The sequence below is a fragment of the Xiphophorus couchianus genome, chromosome 6, assembly GCF_001444195.1.
Source record: "Xiphophorus couchianus chromosome 6, X_couchianus-1.0, whole genome shotgun sequence".
In the NCBI taxonomy this organism is placed as follows: domain Eukaryota; kingdom Metazoa; phylum Chordata; class Actinopteri; order Cyprinodontiformes; family Poeciliidae; genus Xiphophorus; species Xiphophorus couchianus.
The window spans coordinates 21008143-21029182 of record NC_040233.1 but is presented as its reverse complement, the minus strand read 5'-3'; the positions used below and the strand labels follow the sequence as shown (position 1 = coordinate 21029182).

At 39.5% G+C, this 21040-nt stretch overlaps 1 protein-coding gene across 18 annotated transcripts in view; it reads left to right on the top strand.

Moving 5' to 3' along the window:
- Window positions 1-21040, top strand: part of LOC114147024 (protein tyrosine phosphatase receptor type F) — a 240532-nt gene that overhangs the window by 85720 nt on the left and 133772 nt on the right. For all 18 annotated transcript variants that reach the window (XM_028021538.1, XM_028021537.1, XM_028021536.1 and 15 more), the window contains 3 exons: window positions 2348-2524; window positions 15225-15370; window positions 16277-16418. In XM_028021538.1, coding sequence (XP_027877339.1) covers window positions 2425-2524; window positions 15225-15370; window positions 16277-16418 — 388 coding nt within the window. In that variant the 5' untranslated portion in view covers window positions 2348-2424. The remainder of the gene's footprint in view (window positions 1-2347; window positions 2525-15224; window positions 15371-16276; window positions 16419-21040) is intronic.

Sequence of the window (21040 nt, the reverse complement as noted above, 5' to 3'; positions counted from 1 at the left end):
TCTGTTTTCACCAGCATTGAAAGAGCCACATGAGTAATGACCTCCACAGGCTTAAGAATGCTTTTTTTTCTCTTCACAAGATACTGGAGGCATTATGTTCCTGACACTCTAACTTATTTAGCTGAATTGAATAGAATAAAGCTGACTGGCCACCCAGCAAGCCTCAAGATATTCAGCGTCTTGAACTTTTGTCTTTTTTATTTTTTTTCTCATCATAAATTGTTCCTAGAGTTGGGAGTAAGGTTTAAAAATTAAACATATCAAAGGGTTGGTTTGACATTTTAGGTCATCTTCTACAGAAATCGGTTTGACAGGGGGCTTTAAATCCATTTAGAGAGATTTTTATCCTGGCTACGCTGTGATGTTCTTTACATTATTATAGCTACTCAGAGATGGCTGCAGGCAAGAGTGTGGGCATTAGAAATGTAGTTAATTCAAAGGGATTACTTTTACTTTGCTTATAATGGCAAGAGACAATTAAACTGGAGGCTGTAACAAACTTAACGTTAGTTTACTGAGTTGTTTTTGACAATAAATTTGATTCCTTAAGAGACAAACTATTAGAGGTCCTTACAGGTAGCTGGAATAGCAAAATTACCATGTTAGAATTATACTTTTTACAGTAAAACCATAACTGTATTGTGATCTACCATGTAAAAATGTAACGTTCAAAGAAAAAAAAAAAGGAACAGAGCACTTAGGCCAATGAAATCTTTCGTATTCCCTGCATTGCATTTTAAAGTCTTTTCAATGAAATATTAGAGAAAGTGGAATGACCAAAGTTATTCCTGCTGTATAGATTATTGTATAAATCAGTGCTAACTCTTTCCCCAACTTTGTTCTTGTTTAGGAAAAAAAAAAAAGATTGTTTCTCTTTAAGTTGAAAAGGAGAGCCACGCATCCTTTTTATTAAGTTTTTAAAGTAACTGATGCTTTTCTTTCATTTAAATTAAACAAGTTAGGTCATGCTATTGATTTTTCCATAAACGTTTTGTGTAAATAACAATCTTGAACTTTTATGAACTACTAACCATTAATTAGCACATGTTTAAAGTATCCTCTGTCTCAAACTGTTTTATCTTTCTGAAAAGTGCACAATTATGTCATTATTATTTGCATATTGGCAGAAAAATGTAGTTCTTCACAATGCAGTGTTACTATAGACCCTCTCCTACTGTGTTTAATTAGTGATACATCTACTTTTATTTGTTGTTGACCAACTCCTGACAGTACCCTCCCCTCTGGGGTGCCTCTCATTTTCGCTCTTCACCATTTTGTGCCTTCGCAGCTTTGGTCTTTTCATTCCTGACCTTTTTGGGTATGAAACGGTTCTGTCCTCTGCCAGGGGTCTCTTAGCAACAGCGAGCCAATTTGCACCCGCCAGGGGGACGCTTCATACCCTCTTTGCGAAGCAATGTTTTTAAGCCATTTTCTATCATCTACTCAGACTGTTGAATGGAAATGTGGTTATATGACCCCAGCAGGAAGTCATTTAGGAGTTATTTTGGTTGGATCAAGGATATCTTTATTATTTTATGAGCCAATTGGCAAAGACAGTTACCAGAGCCAAAATAAATGGTAATAGTGTTATAATAATGTAGAATTTCACTATTTGTGCATTAGCCTACTGTATATATGTATTTCCATACATTTCTGGACTTAACTGCAACAAAATGCTCAGTTACATTGTACGTTATAAGAATATAAGATGTAATTTACAGGTTTGGGATGGAAGTAGGAAGGAATGGCACAAATTGGCAAAAGGGCAGCTTTACATGAAGCCGTTGTGTTATAGGTTTATTTATGTAGTCATGTTGTCTTTCTATGAGATCATTCCACTTTCTGTGATTTGAAACCATCTGGATGGCTCAGTTTCAATTTCCTAATGGGAGGCATTAAGTGTGCTGTGGTCCTCTGGGACTGCTGTTTAGGAGGTCCTTTGGGTTTTTAACTGAACCCCCTCTGTTGGAGGGAAGGTGGCTGAGTAAATTGATCCTACATCCACATCTCCCTTTGAATATCTTTCCTTTTTGTAGAACTGTTCTGCATTGCTGCCTCCCCTCTTCTTCTGATGTACTTGCATCAATTTCACCGGTTTTGTCCCCCTCCTGAAGCAGGATTTGTTTTGGGTATTAGATGCCTTGTTGATCGCGAACAAAGATCTTCCAGTGTCGTTTTTTTTTTACATGTATACTTAAATTCTTTCACGTTTAGCTCTGCTCTGCGACTTGCTTTTGATATTTCTGCCTAACTGTGTTATGCTGCTCATTCAAATCTATGCAAATGCAGAGTGAGTTTGAATACTAATGTCCCCGCACCTCTGTTCTGCATTTCTTTGCTCTCTCAGGTGTTAGTCTTTGATCCTGTCAGAGTGGGACGCGTCTAGCAGCAGGGACTGAGGAGGGAGCAGTGCCATCTTGGAACATGGTGCCTAACGTTCACCTGGCAGGGCCCCTCCGGCCCAGAGGGGCGTTGCTGTTGCTGCTTCTACTCGGCTCCTGGGTGATCTCCTCTCTGGCAGACAGTAAGTAACCTCGTTCTCCTGGGACATCCTAAAAGCATGAGGGACTTTCTACTTCAGACTCTTAACAGATTCCAGAAAATAGACAAAAATGTTTGCCTAATGCATGCGCTCTCATATAGGTAGAGCATTAGCACCTGAGCTAAAAATAAGCATACAGTGGAGGCAGTTGAGATCCGTCCGCCTCTGTGCCTCGCTGTCTGTTTGAGTGACAGTTTTGGCTGGGAAAAGACATTCTGAGAGATCTGTTTCTGCCGCCGGACCTTTTGGGTCTCCGGGGGCCGCTCCCCCACCAAAGACAAGGTCAGGAACAGAATTAATTCAACACACGACCTCACCTACAGTGCTGTCATTGGGTCACTGTAATTCAATTACGCCCCGACACCCCTCTGCCTCCCTCTGACCAACTGATCTGTCCTTTCAGACATGCATCAAAGAGGATTAGTTTTTTTCTGTAGCCTTTGCCTTTTGTCTCTCAGGGCCTTGTTCTCATGGTGTGTCGTCTTTTCTTTAGTTTCACTGTAAACTTGACCTTGCAGGGAGGTTTTTGCAGTCCTGACAATTTTGTTGTGGTCCTGCGGGTCTGCCTTTGCCTCTGCTTATAATTTAAATAGACCAAAGTAATGCATTATTTTGGCTGATTCTTTTTCTCTGAGATAATAAAATATACCATAGGTGCAAAACAGGCTTCTTGGGCGCAGTGGTGGCACAAGGGTAAAGTGTGCGACCCATGTAGAGAGGCCTTAGTCCTCATGGGTTTGAGACTTTTACCGCATGTCTTCCCTCTCTCAGTTTTGTGTCTGTCAAATAAAGGCTGCTAGTCAAAATAGTAAAAAAATAAAATAAAAAAGGTAATTATTTATGCAGATGTATTACCAAAAAGACAGTAATTGCTGAACAGGATTATTAAATACTCATTAAATTCAAATTTTTTATCATTGCTTGTACTGTAATTAATGCAACAAACTATTGTGGTGAAAATATTTGGTTAATATCTCTCATCTCAAATCGCTCTATGTTGAAATAAATCTGAAAAAATGTGCAGTAGTACTACTGATGGGGCCTGTATTGTTTATTTGTATTGGCTTTTTCAAGGACTAAAACGAGAACAAATATTTCAGTAAAAATACAATAGGCAGATCTAAAAAATACAGAAATGATCAGATCACAATCCAAATAGATCCTGGATCTGAGCTTCTCTTCCTGACTGTAGCCATAGTGTGAAATTCAAATATTTATTAATCCCAATAAATAAATTAATCCCAATAAGATGAACAACCACTGACCTATTGCTGCATCTAGGGAATAAATGATCAACTCAAAATATTAAAGTACAATGCTACTTGAATTAAGCAAATTACATCTGCAGAGAAGTGAATTTAATTACAGGTTCAGTGTTTATCTTGCTGTTGTGTTTGTGTGATCTTTCTGTCCCAAAACTAGCAAAAGAAGTTAAATTCAATGGCATCCACTTTTTTTTTTTTGAAGAACCTAAAAAACTCCCATCCCATCCAATAACATTATAAGGATATTGTTTAAATATGCTGACTCTTTAAGATGCTCAGAGTAGAGTTAGGATGAGGCCTTGATTATTATTACGCCGTTCTGCTTTTGCGCTGTCTTTAAACTCGGTTTTGCAGATAGGTACAAGCAAAAGTGAATTATAAGCACAAAATGCTGGATTGCAACTATTTTTCCTCTTGTGAGTTGCTGCCTTTATTGCATCCATTTACCGTTTCAACACGCTTCACTGGGGATTTTTAGGATGCTCACAGTTTTTTTTTTCTTTGCGTTGTGCCTCCAGTGAGAGTTAGACTGCCCTAGTCTCTAATTTCAGTGATCATATCATTTACGGATTAAAACTACTGTGTCAGCCATTTTAATTAACTGACAAAGACAGTCTGATGCCACAAGTTGCTACATGATAAATATGTATGTGTATTTATTATGGGTGCACCCAAACACTTCTATGTGAATAAAAGGTGGAGTTAAAAAACAAAAGGAAGTTGAGACAAAAAAGATTTGCTAGGAAAAATTGTCCTTGGTGCGGGGTTTATTTATGTGTAGTGTAAGCAGTCACAGAAAGAGGCCCAAAGCTGCTATTATCCACCCTGTAAAGCAAAAAACACATAGAATTAAGATAAGACAGCTGGGGGGGTCAAAAATAACACCTACCACTAATCACAGGGTTGTGTTCGTTTGGTGCCTTTAATTTGTATGGAACTTAGTTATGTGAGCTTGATATTTCTGGTTTGGATCTGCTGTATTACAGGGCAGCCTGTAGACAGATATTATGGCCGAGGTGCCTGGCAAGTTTCTCATTACACGGGCTAAGTCTGTTCCCCCCGTCACCCTCCTTGAACAGCTAAGCAGCCAAGCAAACCACAGGAAGAAAACATGTTAGCTTTTCCTTCATAGCTGTGTGTTTATTCTAAGGCAGACACATTTTAAAGGTTGTCATCATATGTTTACTTTCATTCATATTCTAATGCCAGAATAGATAAATACAGAACACCCCTCACCTCCCTCCGTTCGGAAATCAAAAGTTGTGGAAAATTAATATGAGAATCCCACAAGAAAAATCCAAATTGAGTTTTTATATGGTGATTTAGTTTACCAAGGGACTAAAGTCATCAAACTGTTTTGGTCTAACATGAAGAAATACTTGTTTTGATTTTTAAATCATAAATTAAATGTGATTAACTACATTTTGGGCTGTTGAGATCAGTTTCACTAAACTGATCTCAGCCAAGTCAAGTTTAGATAATAGTTCTCTAATTCCCTTTAATAAATAGCATATCATGCCCCAATATAAAGAATCTCCAGAGAAATAAAATCTGGATAGGATGCAACCTGCTTTTGTGGTTATCTTTGTATGATGTGAAATATATTTAAGTGTGAATTAAAGCTAGTACAGCGCTGCAAGTATAAATAAAAGCTGCCTGTTAGTCCTATCAGTGTTATGGCTTTGTGAGATCATTCATCTCATGTCCTCACTGAGCAGCCAAACAATACAGTGTGATTACTCTGAGTGCTGGTCATTGATCCCTCGGGAGCTCAGTCCGTCTCTAAATGTCCTCCTCAAACACAATAGGTTACCAGAAGGTCATCCTCAAGGTCAGACATACGCTTCTCTTAAACATAGCGGCTATTTCAGAGGCGCTGCCTTTCTGACTTATTTCACTGACTTTAATCAGCTTTTGATGCACGGCGTCTCCTGTGGTTCCTCACTGGTTCTGATCTTGGGTGAGCTGTTCTATGGGGTGCCAGAAGGCCAGCCCAGCCTGACTGCGGATTAGACAGGCTCAATGATTAACTCAAGTTTAATCACTTTTTATATCAAGGCACTATGCCATGCAGTAACTCTTTTATTGTCCTGTTTGTGATCCTTGATGCTCCATGGCAAAGTAATTGCACTTTATTGCCACTTTCGACATTTTTTTTGCTGTTATTGTGCCAATGACTCGATCATAAAGAAGAGTTCTCACAGGAGGGGGCTTTTGCTAATCATAAAACTACACTCAGCATGAGTATCACATGAATTATGGGCTTTTAATGATTATTTGAGCCATTCCATTTAGTGGGTGGAAAGTTAATTAAATGCACAACTTAAAGGATTTTAAAAACAGGATTGGGGTGGATTCAGTTTGAATTCATTATGCATTTTCTCTAGTCCCTCAACCCGTACACCTCCACTGATATTTTGAATAAATGTCTCTTTGCAAGTTGTGGAAAATAAGATTCTTTGCTTGATTTCAGCTGGATATTTGAGCACGGAGTTGTATCTAAGTGATTTCTTGCTTTAGACGATTGTTCAAACGGGTTGAATGTCAGGGCCGTTCCTGAAGCTTGCTTCATTCAAAAACCTGTTTTGATTTGTGCTTGGGATCATTGTCGTGTTGCAGGAGTCGGCAACCTTTAAAACTCACTCCTGCAAAATAAAATCACTCTGGAGTTGCAAAACCTACATGCACCTTTGAGGGTAGGTAGTTCATTGAATTTTATGGCTGCCTTCAGTGTAAAATTTGGTTGTGTATTGGTTTAATGAAAGAACTGATATTTCTATTCATACTTTTTGGGTTTAATTTAATGAAAAACATTTTCTTTTGAATGAAAATGGCACATTGTGAAAAATAGATGCTTCCTGCTGGTCTGTTATGGGGTTTTATGCTAAATAAAGGCAAAATTAAATTTCTCCACCCATGTAAATTCAGTGCTGCTCAGTTTTATATCATTTTAGTCAGAGATTTAAAGAGCCACAACAGCAGAGCCAAACATCGGCAGGCTGCTGAGATCTTTTCTTTTAGGACACCCACCAAAAAATCTGGAGAATTTGTTGGTACTTCTATTATTTTCTGCACTTCTTGACTGAATCAGTACCAGGAACAGTGATACAGACTCTTGAGCTCATGCTATCACCACTGTGCCTGACAGGAGAAATTTTTTTTGTTTATTACGGCGTCTGAAAATGTCCTTTTATTTTGGAGCGTCCTCTCGGTCAATGAGGATTCTCTCTTTTGTGAAAGTGACACCGGTTTCTATCAGTTTCCACATCACGGATGGTTGCATTCTGTTTTAATAGGTTTTTCCAAAATACTAGAATCTTTTTTGGGTAATATGACTTTGACACAGCTGGGCATTAAAAAGGAGAATGATCCAAACACACATCAAAACTGGTTTTTGAATGGTTGCATTAAACTTCCAGATTGGCCTTGTCAAAGCCCCTGACCTCAGCACAATTCGAAAATCTGTGGACTGTAATTAAAAGCCAGGAACACAACCAAGTTAAATGAACTCTACCAGTTTTGGCTTAGAGGACTGGTCGAATATGCATGTTGCTGATTACAAAAAGCTTGTAGTCAAAAACTCAATCATTGCCCATCATTAAAAAGCCCAAAATGAATCTGACTTTCATGCCAAATTGGGTTTAACAGATTTTATTATGAGTTCAAGCATGTTTGGAATGATTTTAAACACTCCCTAACCTGTTTTGTCACCACTTCTACCTACAACTTAACCATTGGAAATTGAATTGGCAGTTTCTGATGCTCAGACAAAGGAGTGATGCGATGCCAAAGTGGTTTAGGAGATGGGTGGCCAGATGGGGTCTTGGGTGGGGGCCCTGCAAATTGGATTGTATTTTTAAGTGCCCATATGGCCACCCAGTTCAAACACTGACAGGGACAACAATTGATTCTCTTTTAATTAAAAGTAACCATATCCACCTTAGAGAGGCAGTCTGAGAGTAATGCAGTTAGCACACAGCTGTGGTCCACATATATACAAACAGCTATACCCAAAATGCAACCTGGGTACAAAGGAGCTGGGAAAAACAAAGCGATGTTAAAGCTAAGAACAGCGAAGATAACGTGGGAATATGGAGCAGATTTGAAGGGAAGTTGTTTTCATGTGCCGATGCAGCAGTGTCAGAATTCAGGGAGGAACGTGTCATCGAAGGTTAATGATGTGAGATTAATAGTTTAATTAGAGAGCTCAGTCACAGGGCTGGAGGCAGTCACCCAAACTCTCTGCTGTGGCCCAGTGTTGGCGCTGGCGCAGGATGACAGGAAGTGTCAGTCTTTGACAGACAGGGAGACGTTTCAATTATTATTTCATTGACAGTACTAGCTTCACTTCCTTTCTGCCAGTTGTTTTCCTTCCTGTTTTTCACACTGATCTTTGGTGTGCATTCATGGTTGAATGGCTATCGAAAGTGTCACAATCAGGAGGATGGCGAGTGAGCTGGAATCTCCTTGTTGTGTCATTTTTTTCTCTTATTACATAATTTAATTTCCTCTCTTTACTCAGCTGCTGGAAAGTTGAATCTCTTAAGACTCCTGGGGCTTATGGATGAGATGATGAGAACAAAGGTCTTTATGGTCTCGGAGGGAAGGCCAATCAAAGTCTGACAAATTAATGAGGTTAGTGCGGTTGTGGTGATGAATTGGTAGCTAACCCCCAAAATGGGGTTTTGTGAAAAAGCCTGTGGCCATCTCATCATCTGAGCCCCCCTGCCCTTATCCCTCCAAGGATTACTTAACACACATTTTTCCCACTTGGGCTACTAATGTCAAGGTCCGAGCCATGGCGTCCTACAAAGGTGCCTGAATTTCCCTCTCAGGAACTACAGCAGCACTAGATGCTGGCTTTAATTAATACTGGGTTCCTATACAGTTTCCCTTTTAAAATGTCTTATTTTTCTAGAGATTTCCAATAATTTTTTTTTATATTTCCTTTGAAGATGTTTCTACAGTGGATATACTGTAGATGTGAACTTACATGGATGGATGTATGTATTGATGTGCAAAAGTGTAGATGGATGGATTGGTGGATGGATTTAAGGAGACAACTTTTCGAATCAGGCAAAGGGAAATAAGCTTTGGAAATTTTCCCACACTTTTTCTTGTCCATATATTTAAATTTCCTGCTTTTCCAGACTGTGTCGGAACCCTGAAGATATCTATACACCATTATATATTCAAGCTGCATACACAATGCTCCATTTTCCTCATTCTGTTTTGTTTTGCATGCATGTGTCCCCAGGTTGACACCCACACAAGCCTTCAAACATTCAGACGTCCTTCGTCGTGTCAAATTGGGGGGAAAAAATGTTTTTATGACATTCATTGTAAATGAGCAAATTTCACCGAGTGAACTCTGTGAACATGGGAGGTGATGTTGCCCCTGGGTTGTGTAAATGAGCTGTGTAGTCCGTGCAACACATTAGCAAGCTCATCTTATAGGTCAGGACTGCATGCATTTAGAAGCTGTTAATGGAAAAAAGGGAGTGATGTTTCCCTTCTTCTGCATTGTGCTGCGAACAATACATCAGCCGTTATAAAAGCTGCAAACTCCTTTATTCTTGCACTGATTTATTGCCTAATTCTGTTGCAGAGGTGTAAAAATATAAAAGCAGAAATAGTTTTAACTTAAGTAGACGGATGCGGAGTTTCTGCTTTTATCCTGTGTCTTTTTCCCACAAGGTAGCAAGTGGGTTGAAAGAAGTCAGAGATTGTGAGTCATCTTAGACTAGATCTTCTATGTTGGGGCGTCGGTTTAAATACCACAGGTAATGTAACACCTAAGACTCCCAGCCGAGTAATACCTGTAACATCTACTGTCTTGCCATCTTTAGGTACATAGCAAAGCTTTTATCGTTCCATATTATGAAACAATCATTTTAAATGCTCACTTGGAGTGTTTTTTTCCTTTTTTATTTCAAATGTCATTGAGCATGTTTCACTGACAATGAAAAAGCAAGAGAGCAGACTTGAGAGATGCCTCCCTGCCTTATAATCAGCTTGAGAAGATGAAAGCCATTACAGTAATGTTGTTCACACTGGAAAGAGATGAGTGAAGGGTAATTGCACTCAGACTTCTCCTTCTTCTCCACTGTCTTGAATAATTCAGGTCGAACTGGAAGGCCTGATAGAAAGCCTGTCTTCATCTGTCCACAGGGGTTTTGAAAGTTTGATGTTTTTCTTTTCTCTTCTCTAGGTTTAAACATTTTAAGTACAGTAGCTCAGTAAAGATAAAGCACATTACTCTTGTGATTTCACTACAGCTCTGGTAGCATTTACGAAGAGCCATCTTTCTTTGGCCACAGAACTTTGTATAAAAGAAAAAAAAATCTCTGTTTTTTGTCTTATCAGAAGTGAATGTAATCCGAGCTGAATATTGAAACTGAGACATCCAGCAAGCACCTGGAAAGGCATTTGTTCTTCAGGTACTTTGGAGTATGAAATACCAATAAGATAAACGTGACAATGCCTGCTGGTTCTCATTTGCTTCATGCAACATTGTCCGAATATACTGGAGTAAGGAAAGATGTAGAACTGGGTTGTCTGATATATCGCCATCAACATTGGTATTATTAATAGTTGTTCATGAGGTTATTAGCAATGTGGAATTTAGTCCAAGAGCAGAAACAAGGAAAACTGTAGATGTTAGCTTTGGCAGTAGAGCAGAGATGGTTTTAACTGTGCCTATTAGTGCATGTTAAGGTATAATTGATGTTTGTAACCGTACATTGAGCAAACAGACCCACAATGACTTATATCCTTGTGAAATTTGTTAAAAGGTCTTTGCACATGTGCCATTTTCAATACCAAATAACCCAATGTTCCTTCAGATTCACCCATAAAACAGAAGCGCAGATAGAAAACATGATGTTTATTGGTTTAAACAAACAGCCCGAAGTGCAGTTGACTCTGTCAGGGTAAATAACTTGCAGGGAAGACAGCTTTATATGGAATTAATTGCAAACAAGTTGCCTGCTAATGGTCTGAAAAGGGCCTTAATGGAAGTGTTCCATTAAAACAACCAGTGCTGATGCCATCAGACAAATTCCCACTAAGTGTTGTCCCATGAAAATGATAACTTGCTAATCCATTATTAATAAGAATTAATGGTTTTCTCTCTGCTGTGTGTGTATCGATCCCTGATACTCTACCCTGCAGAGTAGCTCTCTCATTGGGCACCCTGGCAGGCTAGGGAATACACTAATTGTTAGCCACATAAGAGCCATTTACGCAGCTCTCCCTGCTGCTGCTGCTGCATTTATTACAAGCTTGCTGGGAGGCCTTCAGCAAGAAGAGGAGGAAAAAAAAACTTTTTACTATCATGAACAATTGCGCATAAAATCTTATTTTTTGTTATCTGTTTTACAATTTCCCATCTGGTTTTTTATTCCGTACTTAAAGCCTTTCATTTTGTGTTTTTCTTTGGTGAACTTTTACCTCCTCTGACCAGCCACCCTTACCACTAGAGATCAATCCAGTGAAATATAAGAGAATTGTAGCACTCTCACCAACACCTTTCAAGCTTTTAAGTGCCCCATACCCCACAAATACAGCTGCAGGCATGAAGCTAACTGACAGGAGCATTTTAATCCCCAAAACCCAAAGCAGTCAGCAGCTTTTAGATTCCTTCAGTCCATCCTAAAACCAGGATCTCTGTGTAGACTTGTCAATATCCTGCAACCTGTGTCAGGTTTAAGTTTCACATCTTCATGGCACCAATATGAATCTTTCACTGCTAAACATGGACTCTGCAGTATACCAGCTAAACATAATGAATTAGTTATAATGATGACGATTAGAAAGTGCCAGCACTTTGTGTTAAGCTTTTGGCCTCAAAGCACTAAAAAGCTTTAAATTCATTTCCTTAATGACTCTATAATTTGTTCAGACTGTTTTCCCACTAAATGTAGTGGGGGTTTTTTCAATTTATAAATTCATGTATTCACTTTATTATATAACTAAAGTTTTTTTTTTGCTCTTGGAAAGGTAAAATATTTTTTTCCAGCCCCAGTCACGTATCCATTTCAGTACAGCAGTACTGTTTTGAAGAGATACCGCTTTCATTAGTTTAGTGTCTGTAGGTGTTTGATGGTTACCATGGAAACGTGTAAAAAAATATTTTTTTAAGTTACCCTTTGTAAAATACTGTTTGATGTTTTTCAAAGTGCCAAAGAAGCGACCAGTGTTCTTCCACTCTAGATACAGAGCGATGCAGTTCTCCCCGTCCCCCGCTTGTTTCTGCATAATGTGACACTGTAAGCTAGCTAGAAGGAGCCTACAACATAGACAAACAGAATGGAGAATAGACCAACTTATCATTTAACATATATTTTGTTGCAGAAATTCTCCCCCAAAATTTCTCCAATCTAATATTTGCAGAAGTTGGAACAATTGTAGCTTTCCTTGTATAATAAAAGTTATCTAAAGTGTAACTAAACCGCCCACAGACGATTTTTTAAAAACATTCCACCAAAGTGGGCTTAGTTAAAAGACAAAAAGGGGTGTGGCCAAGTATCAGGATGAATAGACATCAACCAAGCTGTGCCAGTTTAACCAGTAGGAAAATTCAACTGCAGCAGCGACCGTTCAACCCGAACAGGGCAGCACTGGGACGGTTTTTGGCAAAAATATTTCAGAATTAAAGTAATTTACAAAATATTTTGCAATTGGCTTAGAAACAATAGATAGCATCCATAACAACCAATTTATACAGCTTATCTGTAAAAAAAAAGAAAAAAAAAAAAGAGTTGATTTGGGGTTTAGTTGGGCTTTAATACCACGAAACTGCTGTGTTAAGTTGTGGGAGTCTCCTCACTTGAAAAACTTAAACAGTATAAATGTACAAACCTGTTGCCAAACTGTTCTGGACAATTAATCCAGAAACTTCTGTGCATTGTAATTTTGAATGTGATGTATCAAAGAACTGAAGGAGTGCATCTCGGAGCTTGCAGTCATGGCTGAGAGAAGGATTTGCATAGGTAGGTTCGTGTGTTTTCCACCTTGTCCTTTTTATTGTTTTCATGTGACAACTGCCTGACAGGCAGAAAAATGGGACACAGGCAAGGAAGAAAAGGTTGAGTCTGGATTCTGTTTCCTTTAGAAAAGAACTGACAAACCCACCAGTTTTATATTCTCACTCGCCTGCAGTGGTAACAGCGATGGAGGAACACAAAATCTCTCTGAGTCGAGAAGTAAACGCTCCTGGCTGTTTGTTGGAGAGTGCTTGGACCACTATTAACCCCAGCTGTAAGTCAGGGATGTAGGGTCACCAGAGGGCTTCTCGAGAGTTTTGTGACTGAATCTGAGATCTGGATTAACGATGAACAGCTCCAAATTTGAAGCAGATTGGCCTTTGAGTTATAGGTCAACCATGGAAGCATGTTTGAGAGGATTAATGCAGGAAAAACACGGCTGTGAGGCCAGTTTACTCTGGTCCTCCGTTTTACTGACACTTGACTTAAATGTTTGTAGCAGCATATATTTTTGACATTCTTTATTTAAAGTAAAGGGGGCAAGTGTTTACTTTTATTTATTTATTTTTTAAGCTGTTTGATCCTCCCTTGAAATCACAAACTGGAAAGATGGCAATTTAAATGAAACCGCTATGGACAGATGTCAGCAACGGCTCTTGGAAGTCAGATTGGTGATAATCGCTTCTTTGGGATTCCAGCTCAGCAGCCATGCGCGCAGTGATGCATGCTCAGACATACGTCCTTAATGCTTATAGAGTTGTAATCTTAAACATAGCTCACCCGCTGCTACCTGCATGTTTGTCAGTAAGTCACTCTGCAGCAATAGAAAAGGATTTACTGCTGGGCTATGATACCATAAACGGTAATCCTAAGAGATAGAGGGAATAAAAAATGAAATTTAACAGGGTGGATGGATGATTGACTGGTTGATTGATGGATGGATGGGTGATCGACTAATTAAAGGATGGGTTGATTGACCTATTAAATAATGGATGGATGGGTTTGCTGATTAAAGGATGGATAAATGGATGGATGAGTGGATCAGATGAATGATGGATGGATGGATCCATCTCAGTGATGCAATGGATGGATGGATGGATCAAATGACGAAAGACCAGAATAAAATAAATGTGTTCCTTAAGTTTGTTTCAGGGATAATAAATTCTTTTTTTCTGTCATACTTTTGCTTTTGATCAATTCAGCATCATCATATATAAACAGATAGTTTAATTGACGACATTTGCATCGTTCAAAAACATAGGTACATTTCCTTTAGCTAAACAGGAAATATTTGAAACCTGCAGATTTCCTGGCTGGTGTTTCACCTAATGATGGCCCCTGTCTCTGACCAGCTGTATTTAGAGGTGTACAAAACCATCCAGAGTGACGTGAAGGTGTTACGCATTTTCTCGCACTTCAGCGCCTGTAGACCTGCAGTATGTATTTTCTTTACATCATCGGTGTGTCATGCCTCGAGGTGGGAAAGTGATCCCAAGCAACAACAGTTTGCAACATTTCTTCTTCTTGTTCAACAATGCAAAGATAGAGACTGGTGACTTGATAGATGGACCTGAAGAAGCTGATCACTGCAGGCTCCCTCCAAGTCTGAATGCGGTGCAGAGTTATGCAAACTGGATATTGACCCGCCCCTTTCCCATATTTTTCCACAATCTCACTGAGGGAAAGCTAGCAGCTCCTATTTATACACGGCATAATGATTTACTTCCATTGTGCATGCCTCCGTCTATGGTTCAGGTGATCCCCTCGCCCCCACCTGCCTCTTTAACGACTCCACAGATGAAACATGAGCTGACGGAGGCCTTAATGAGGACAATGGCTCACGTTCTCGAAGCCGGGATTATGCATGTCTGCACGGGGAGGCTGTATCATGGAGCTCAAGGTGTGCTCATTGTAGCATCATGTCAGTTTTGACAGCCTGTCAATGAAATGCAGTCCTCATTGTTTTGGACACAATGATTCTGGGTGTGGTGCCCAGTAGAAACCCCTGAAGGCAGAGAGAGGAAAACAGTTGGAGGAGCTCTCCATGGCAGGGCACAGTGTTGTTGTAAACACATATAATCTGGGAAGTCTGAAGGATGAACAGAGTCTGAACACAGTAGTTTGCCGTGTTTGGATTGTGGGGGATGGCAGCTGGTTTAGGTGTATCATCCTAAAAGAGGAAAGAAAAACACATAAATGTTAGAAATTCAACATGATGCAGTGACAGGCAGGCACAAAAGGCTGGATTTTTTTTTCCCATGACTAAGCTGCAGGTGTTCACAGCAACAATCCCCGTGTGAGTTGTCTCATGCCTGCTATTGTGAGGGGAAAGTGATATCTGAGGTTTTGCCATGTTTTAAAATGCAGGTGGAAGAAAAAAAAAACAACTACTCTCACCTTTCCCCCCTTCTGTTCTGCTTTCCTTCCCAGGCAAGCCGAGTTTTATCAAAACCCCCGAGGACCAGACTGGCATCTCGGGCGGGGTTGCATCGTTTGTGTGCCGGTCCACAGGAGAGCCGAGGCCGAGGATCACCTGGATGAAGAAGGGCAAGAAAGTCAGCTCCCAGCGCTTCGAGGTGGGTAATAGAGGAATGCAAATTCTAAAACAGCTGCAAGCTATGACCTATTATTATCCTTGTACAGGTTTGGATTGATCTATGGGAAATATTAAATATTTTCATTACAGTTTTTGCACAAAATCATTATTATATAATGAGATTTTAGTCTGGTCAACTTTTGCACCTTAAACCTGGAGAGGATTTTCACCTTCCAAAGCATAGTTACTGATGTGTTTGATAGGCCTAGTCAAAGTTCAGACCCAAATGATTGAACACTTACATCTGGGGATTCTCTGTATCCAGTCTCACTGAGCTTGATCAGTTTTGCAAAGAAGAATGAGAAAATATTTCCATCTTTAGATGTGCAAAGCTTATAGAGACGAGCACCAGCAGAATTACAGCAAAACACAATTCTAAAAACCTGGACTTAATGTGAAAAAGTTCAAGCAGTGGGAATAATTTTGCAAGGCTGGTGTGCCACATCCAATTTTTGGAAGTCAAATCAACTCTCTTTTTCTCCAAGTGAAAACCTAAAAACTTCACTTCCTTTTAATCTGGTTCCTTCTTGATTTATTTTTTTTTTTCCCAGTCGCCCTTCATCCTCTCCTGCGTTTTTGCTCCTTCATCCTCCTTCTCCTCTTCCTGAGCTTCACCCAGTCTGGTCATGCACTCCCTTAAAGTATTCCCCTCCTTCTTTTAAGTACCTATGAACACAAGGGGAACATCTTAAGTGGGAGTTCTCACTGTTTTTGGATCGCACCTGCTGAAAACTTTCAAACTTTAGCAGGAGGGGCAGCATGTGAGAGCACATGAAAGAGTTTGTGGAAAGATCAAACAACAATCTCCTCCAAACTGGTTACATATGCAATAAATGTTTGGAAAAGAAAGCCAACTTTACTCTCCTTGTGCTTTTTCCACCCGCAGGTGATTGAATTCGATGACGGCGCGAGCTCCGTGCTGCGGATCCAGCCTCTGCGAACCCATAGAGACGAAGCCATTTACGAGTGTACCGCCACTAACAGCGTTGGCGAGATCAACGCCAATGCCAAGCTCACAGTGCTGGAAGGTAAGACGAGGCTTTTTCCTCTCTTGGTTTTTCTCTTCCTCTCACTTTTTTTCTTTAAACTCTTCCCTCCCTTCTTCCCCTCAGCTGCTAGTAGTTGTGGAAGATTTTATTCTATATTACATCCAAAAGCAAATAGCAGTGTTTGCCTCAATAATTTATACATAAGCATTTGCTAAAGCTATGGATTCCTGGTATTGGCAGTGCAATGGAGGAGCATGTCTTAATCTAAAGTCCAGAAGGTGAAAGGACCTGCAAGGGAAACACAAATTAAACGTAGCTCAGCTATTCAATAAATTCGGTATATAACCTGGGAGGTAGTTAGTTGTATTTTAAAGAATTGTTTTTTCCAAATAGCTTTAAGGGAATATAAGCAACTGAATTATTGAGATTTTCCACTTTGTTTATCTTTTTGGATCACTACTTTCCTCTATAATACTTGTATTTTAAGAAATATCTTTAACGTAGATTTTAGCTCAGGGATGTTACAGATTTCTTCTGTTTTTCTTTTTTTTTGATGCATCTAAATGTTTCAAATCACCAAGTATTTTACAAATATATTCTGAGGAAAATACAAAATGCAGTTTTCAAATAATGATTTTGTTCTTTAATGGGATAAGGCTACAAACTAACCTGTCCATACGTGATAACCCTAATATTGAGAGGTGGGACTATTTTACATCTCTGCAGAGGAAATTTGTCCCATTTTCTTTGGAAACTTGTTTTAAAAAATATTGGAGAGTTTTCCAGCCTGTTCACTAAATTAAATTTAATCCTGACCTTTGACGGTGCCAGTCCAAAATCCTCATAAAGTTTGAAAAGTTTAAATGTGACAAAAAACTTGGATATGAAGAACTTGCAAGGGTGCAAATACCTTTTCTCTAATCTGTACATTATTAAAGTGATTTGAGTAGGAATGGAGTAGTTTGGAAGCAGAAATCTCCGGAGCTGTGCAGCGGGCGGATTATTTCTGTCCATTTCCGTTACAGCAGGGATGTCAAACTCCAGGCCTCAAGGGCTGGTGTCCTGCAACTTTTAGATGTGCCTCTGCTGCACCACACCTGAATAAAATAATTAGGTCATTAGCAAGGCTCTGGAGAACTTATCTACACAAGGAGAAGGTAATTAAGCCATTTCATTCCAGAGTTTTGTAGCTGTGGTACATCTAAAAACTGCAGGACCGCGGCCCTCGAGGACTGGAGTTTGACACCTGTGCGTTACAGTGACGTTAAAATCAGATCGTCTCTCATTCAAACAGAGTTTGCATTCTCTGCTTTAATTTCATCTTTCTTACACCCACACTTCCCTTTTTTCTGCACTGTCCATGCCGATTTGATGATATCATCTCAGCTTGCATAATCCTCCTTAAAGGAACTTTTCTTCACTGCAAAGAAAGTTTTTTTTATTTATTTTTCATTTACCCCCTTCCCTGTTTACAGCATCATAAAGAATGTTTTTGGCTGCTAAGGCAAACAGGGCTTGACGTGACCTGAAGCTCTTGTGAATGTGATGAGATTAATCACAGTTTTAGTGTTGGAGGGCCAAATAGGACACCGAGGTTGGTTTGCCTCTGTTAGAGGAACGCGGACTGTCAAGATTAATAGTCGGCAGCGGGGAAACTGTTCTTATCAGCAGCCCTGCTCTCATGTTGGGTTCTCTCCCTGATCATGCACTTACATAGCAAACAGAAACATTCTGCATGTTTTTACTCTAGGGGTCTGCTTATGTGTGTGGGATGCATACATTTTTACATTTCTTTAAAAAGTCACTATACAGCATATGGTCGATTGTTCACCCTGGACAGATCGCCAATCCATCATAGGTCAACACAGAGACTCACACTCACACCCAAAGGCAATTTAGAGACACCAATTAACCTAGCAGTCATGTTTTTAGACTCTGGGAGGAACCCGGAGCACCCAGAGAAAAGCTACACACACGCACACGGAGAACATGTAGAAAGACCCCAGGTAGGGATTGGAACCCAGGACCTTCTTGCTAATCTCATTAACCATTTCAGCCCTCATGGAAAAAGTTGCATTTTTGCAAGTTGCTGTATGAATGTCTACTGCAGGCTGCATTCAGTTTTGTACTCATGGTTATATTCCAAACCAAACAAAGATGTTGCTAGAAGTGGTGGGTCTTCTCTTTCTCAACACCTGAGGCTTGTTCAGCTCTTTGTTTTGGTCGCACATACCAAAACAGTGAAGCCTCATAAAACCTGTGGACAGCTGTTCTCAGCTTACAAACTCAGGCAGGTTTCTTCTGAGTTTCCTGCCCAGAGCAAAGTGGCAGACAGCCAGAGTAAACTGGTGAAGATGATGTCTTTGTCAGCTCTGTGGAGGAGAAGGTGCACGCACAAACACATTTGTGTGTGAATCTGGTCCACAATAGGACATCTCAGGCTTGTTTGTTTACACTGAATGTGTGTGAGAGCTTAGAAGTGATCAAATGACTGTATGTAAAGGCATGTAGCTGTGATGTTATTGAGTGCTTCTGAGGTTTCACGCTTGTAATCTGAACCGGTGAGATCATGTGGTGTTCAAGCCATGCCTCAAACCTTCTACAGTTGTGATGATTGGCTAATGTGGACTTCAGACATCTACTCACCTATAAACCTGGAGCTGGACTTAGTTTGATCCAAACAAGAACAACTTTCTGGTAAATAAATGGCCCTGTGTGAAATTCTCACCATTGGTTGATCTTCAGTGAAAACATCACAATTCAGAAACTTAATTTATCTCAAATGGAGATTATAAATGTTGTTGTAACTTATGTCACCCAAATTTCTTCAAAGAGTCATTGTGGATGGTGCAAAGTTACCATTAATATATACAATTAATAGTCTAAGATTTAGATTTAAATCTTGTTTCTGATAGGAAACAAGACATACCTTACCGTACTAAAATGTGTAAAAGAAGTGTACATTTTGGGGGAAAAGGCTTTATTTACATCTTGTTTTAGAAATGACATGACGTAGAATATGCATACCTTTCTAAATCAATGGAACATGGTTATTGGCATAAGAGAGATCAACTCGTGTAACTGCTAAAAGTTTTCTGCATGTCTTCAGGTCGGGCACCCTTGCCATCACCCTAATTTAACTTCTCTTTAACTTCCTTCCAGATTCAAGCTGGGACTTTGATTGTTCCTCTCTGAAGGAAGGAACAATCAGAGAAACATGAATCTCACTTTCACTCAGAAGAAACATGTTGAAAAAGTAAAAGCCGACTGGAAATATGAATCATTCAGCGGTTTGAATAATTCTGGGCTGAAATTAAGAGTTTGAAATGTTGGTTTCCAAAGTACTTAGGCTCAGCTCTCGTTGTTTGAAATGAAACAGTTATTTTAAGAAGTCATTTAAATACTATTATTATGTACGTTTTAAACCATTTTTGCCTGTTTTCATCATTTCTGACACAATAAACATATAGTGCTAGAAATAATTGCAAGCTTACAGGAAATTCATATAGTCCTACTTCTATTGTGTATCTGTAAAGGTATTATTTTGTGTCTGACACTTGATGTCAGTTTTTATTGTTTTACTAATTACAAAATATTATAAATTATGAAGATAGTCAGAAAACCCCTGATATCCTACATGTAGTTTAGTTTAAAGCATTGTATTCCCATTTACTTTGCTTTCAGTTTGACTAATATCTTTCTTATTGAGTTTATTTTTGAGACTATCTGTACCTTTCCTTACAGTAAAATATGAGTGGATTATAGAATATTACTTTGGAGATGTCAGAGAAGGCTCAAAGGGTCCCACTGGCATAGAGAGATGAATAAACGACTGTTGTGAAACTTGTTGGAAAGCCGGATCTGAAGGGACCAAAGTGTCAAAATGACCAACATCTTCTCAAAAGTCATCCACCACCTCCAGCTTTGCAAATCTCTTGAGTTTAAGCATCAGTTTCCAGTTTATTTTTAATGCCCCTTCTTAACTCTGATAACATGCGACTCAGTTAGATTATAAATGTGGTGAAAGGATAAACAGTGTAAAGTGTTGCTCCTTTACTGTCAGCATCATTTATCTTTTCTTTCCACTTAATGCACGCAGAGGCTGGGGACGAAACACAACAAACATTGTGTTCAATCAAAGCAACTCCATGAATCTACTCTGTGAAAACCCAGAGGATGAGCTGAGTTTATGTCCACACATGAACTTAACAACACACAGGCATGCATATTATATCCACAGTCATTCGGTACCAACATGCACTGTCTTACGGAGCAAAGACGTCAGCCAGGCTCTATTTTTAGACCATTGTTTGTAGCTCGGTGATACATCAAGTTCGTACCGCCAGCCCAATGCAGGAAAACACCGGGGCAGCACCCAACTGATGGAGACTAATGATGCTGCTCTTTAATGGACCTGCGTTAGCTTGAAGCTCTGAGAAGCTTGTGTCACATGTCAGAGGTGGCTTTTTCACTCCAGTGGACCAGATGATAGAACATGGTGACCAATAGGACTGATTCAGATCCTTTAAAAATTCATACAGTTATTCAAAAATGAATGCATGAAAGGAAAGGAAGCCGAGCGCAGCTGAAAATCACGTCACATCTCGGTCAAAGTTGGGGGAGGGGAGAATGCTTTTTTTTTTTAAGCAAAAATGTCTTAC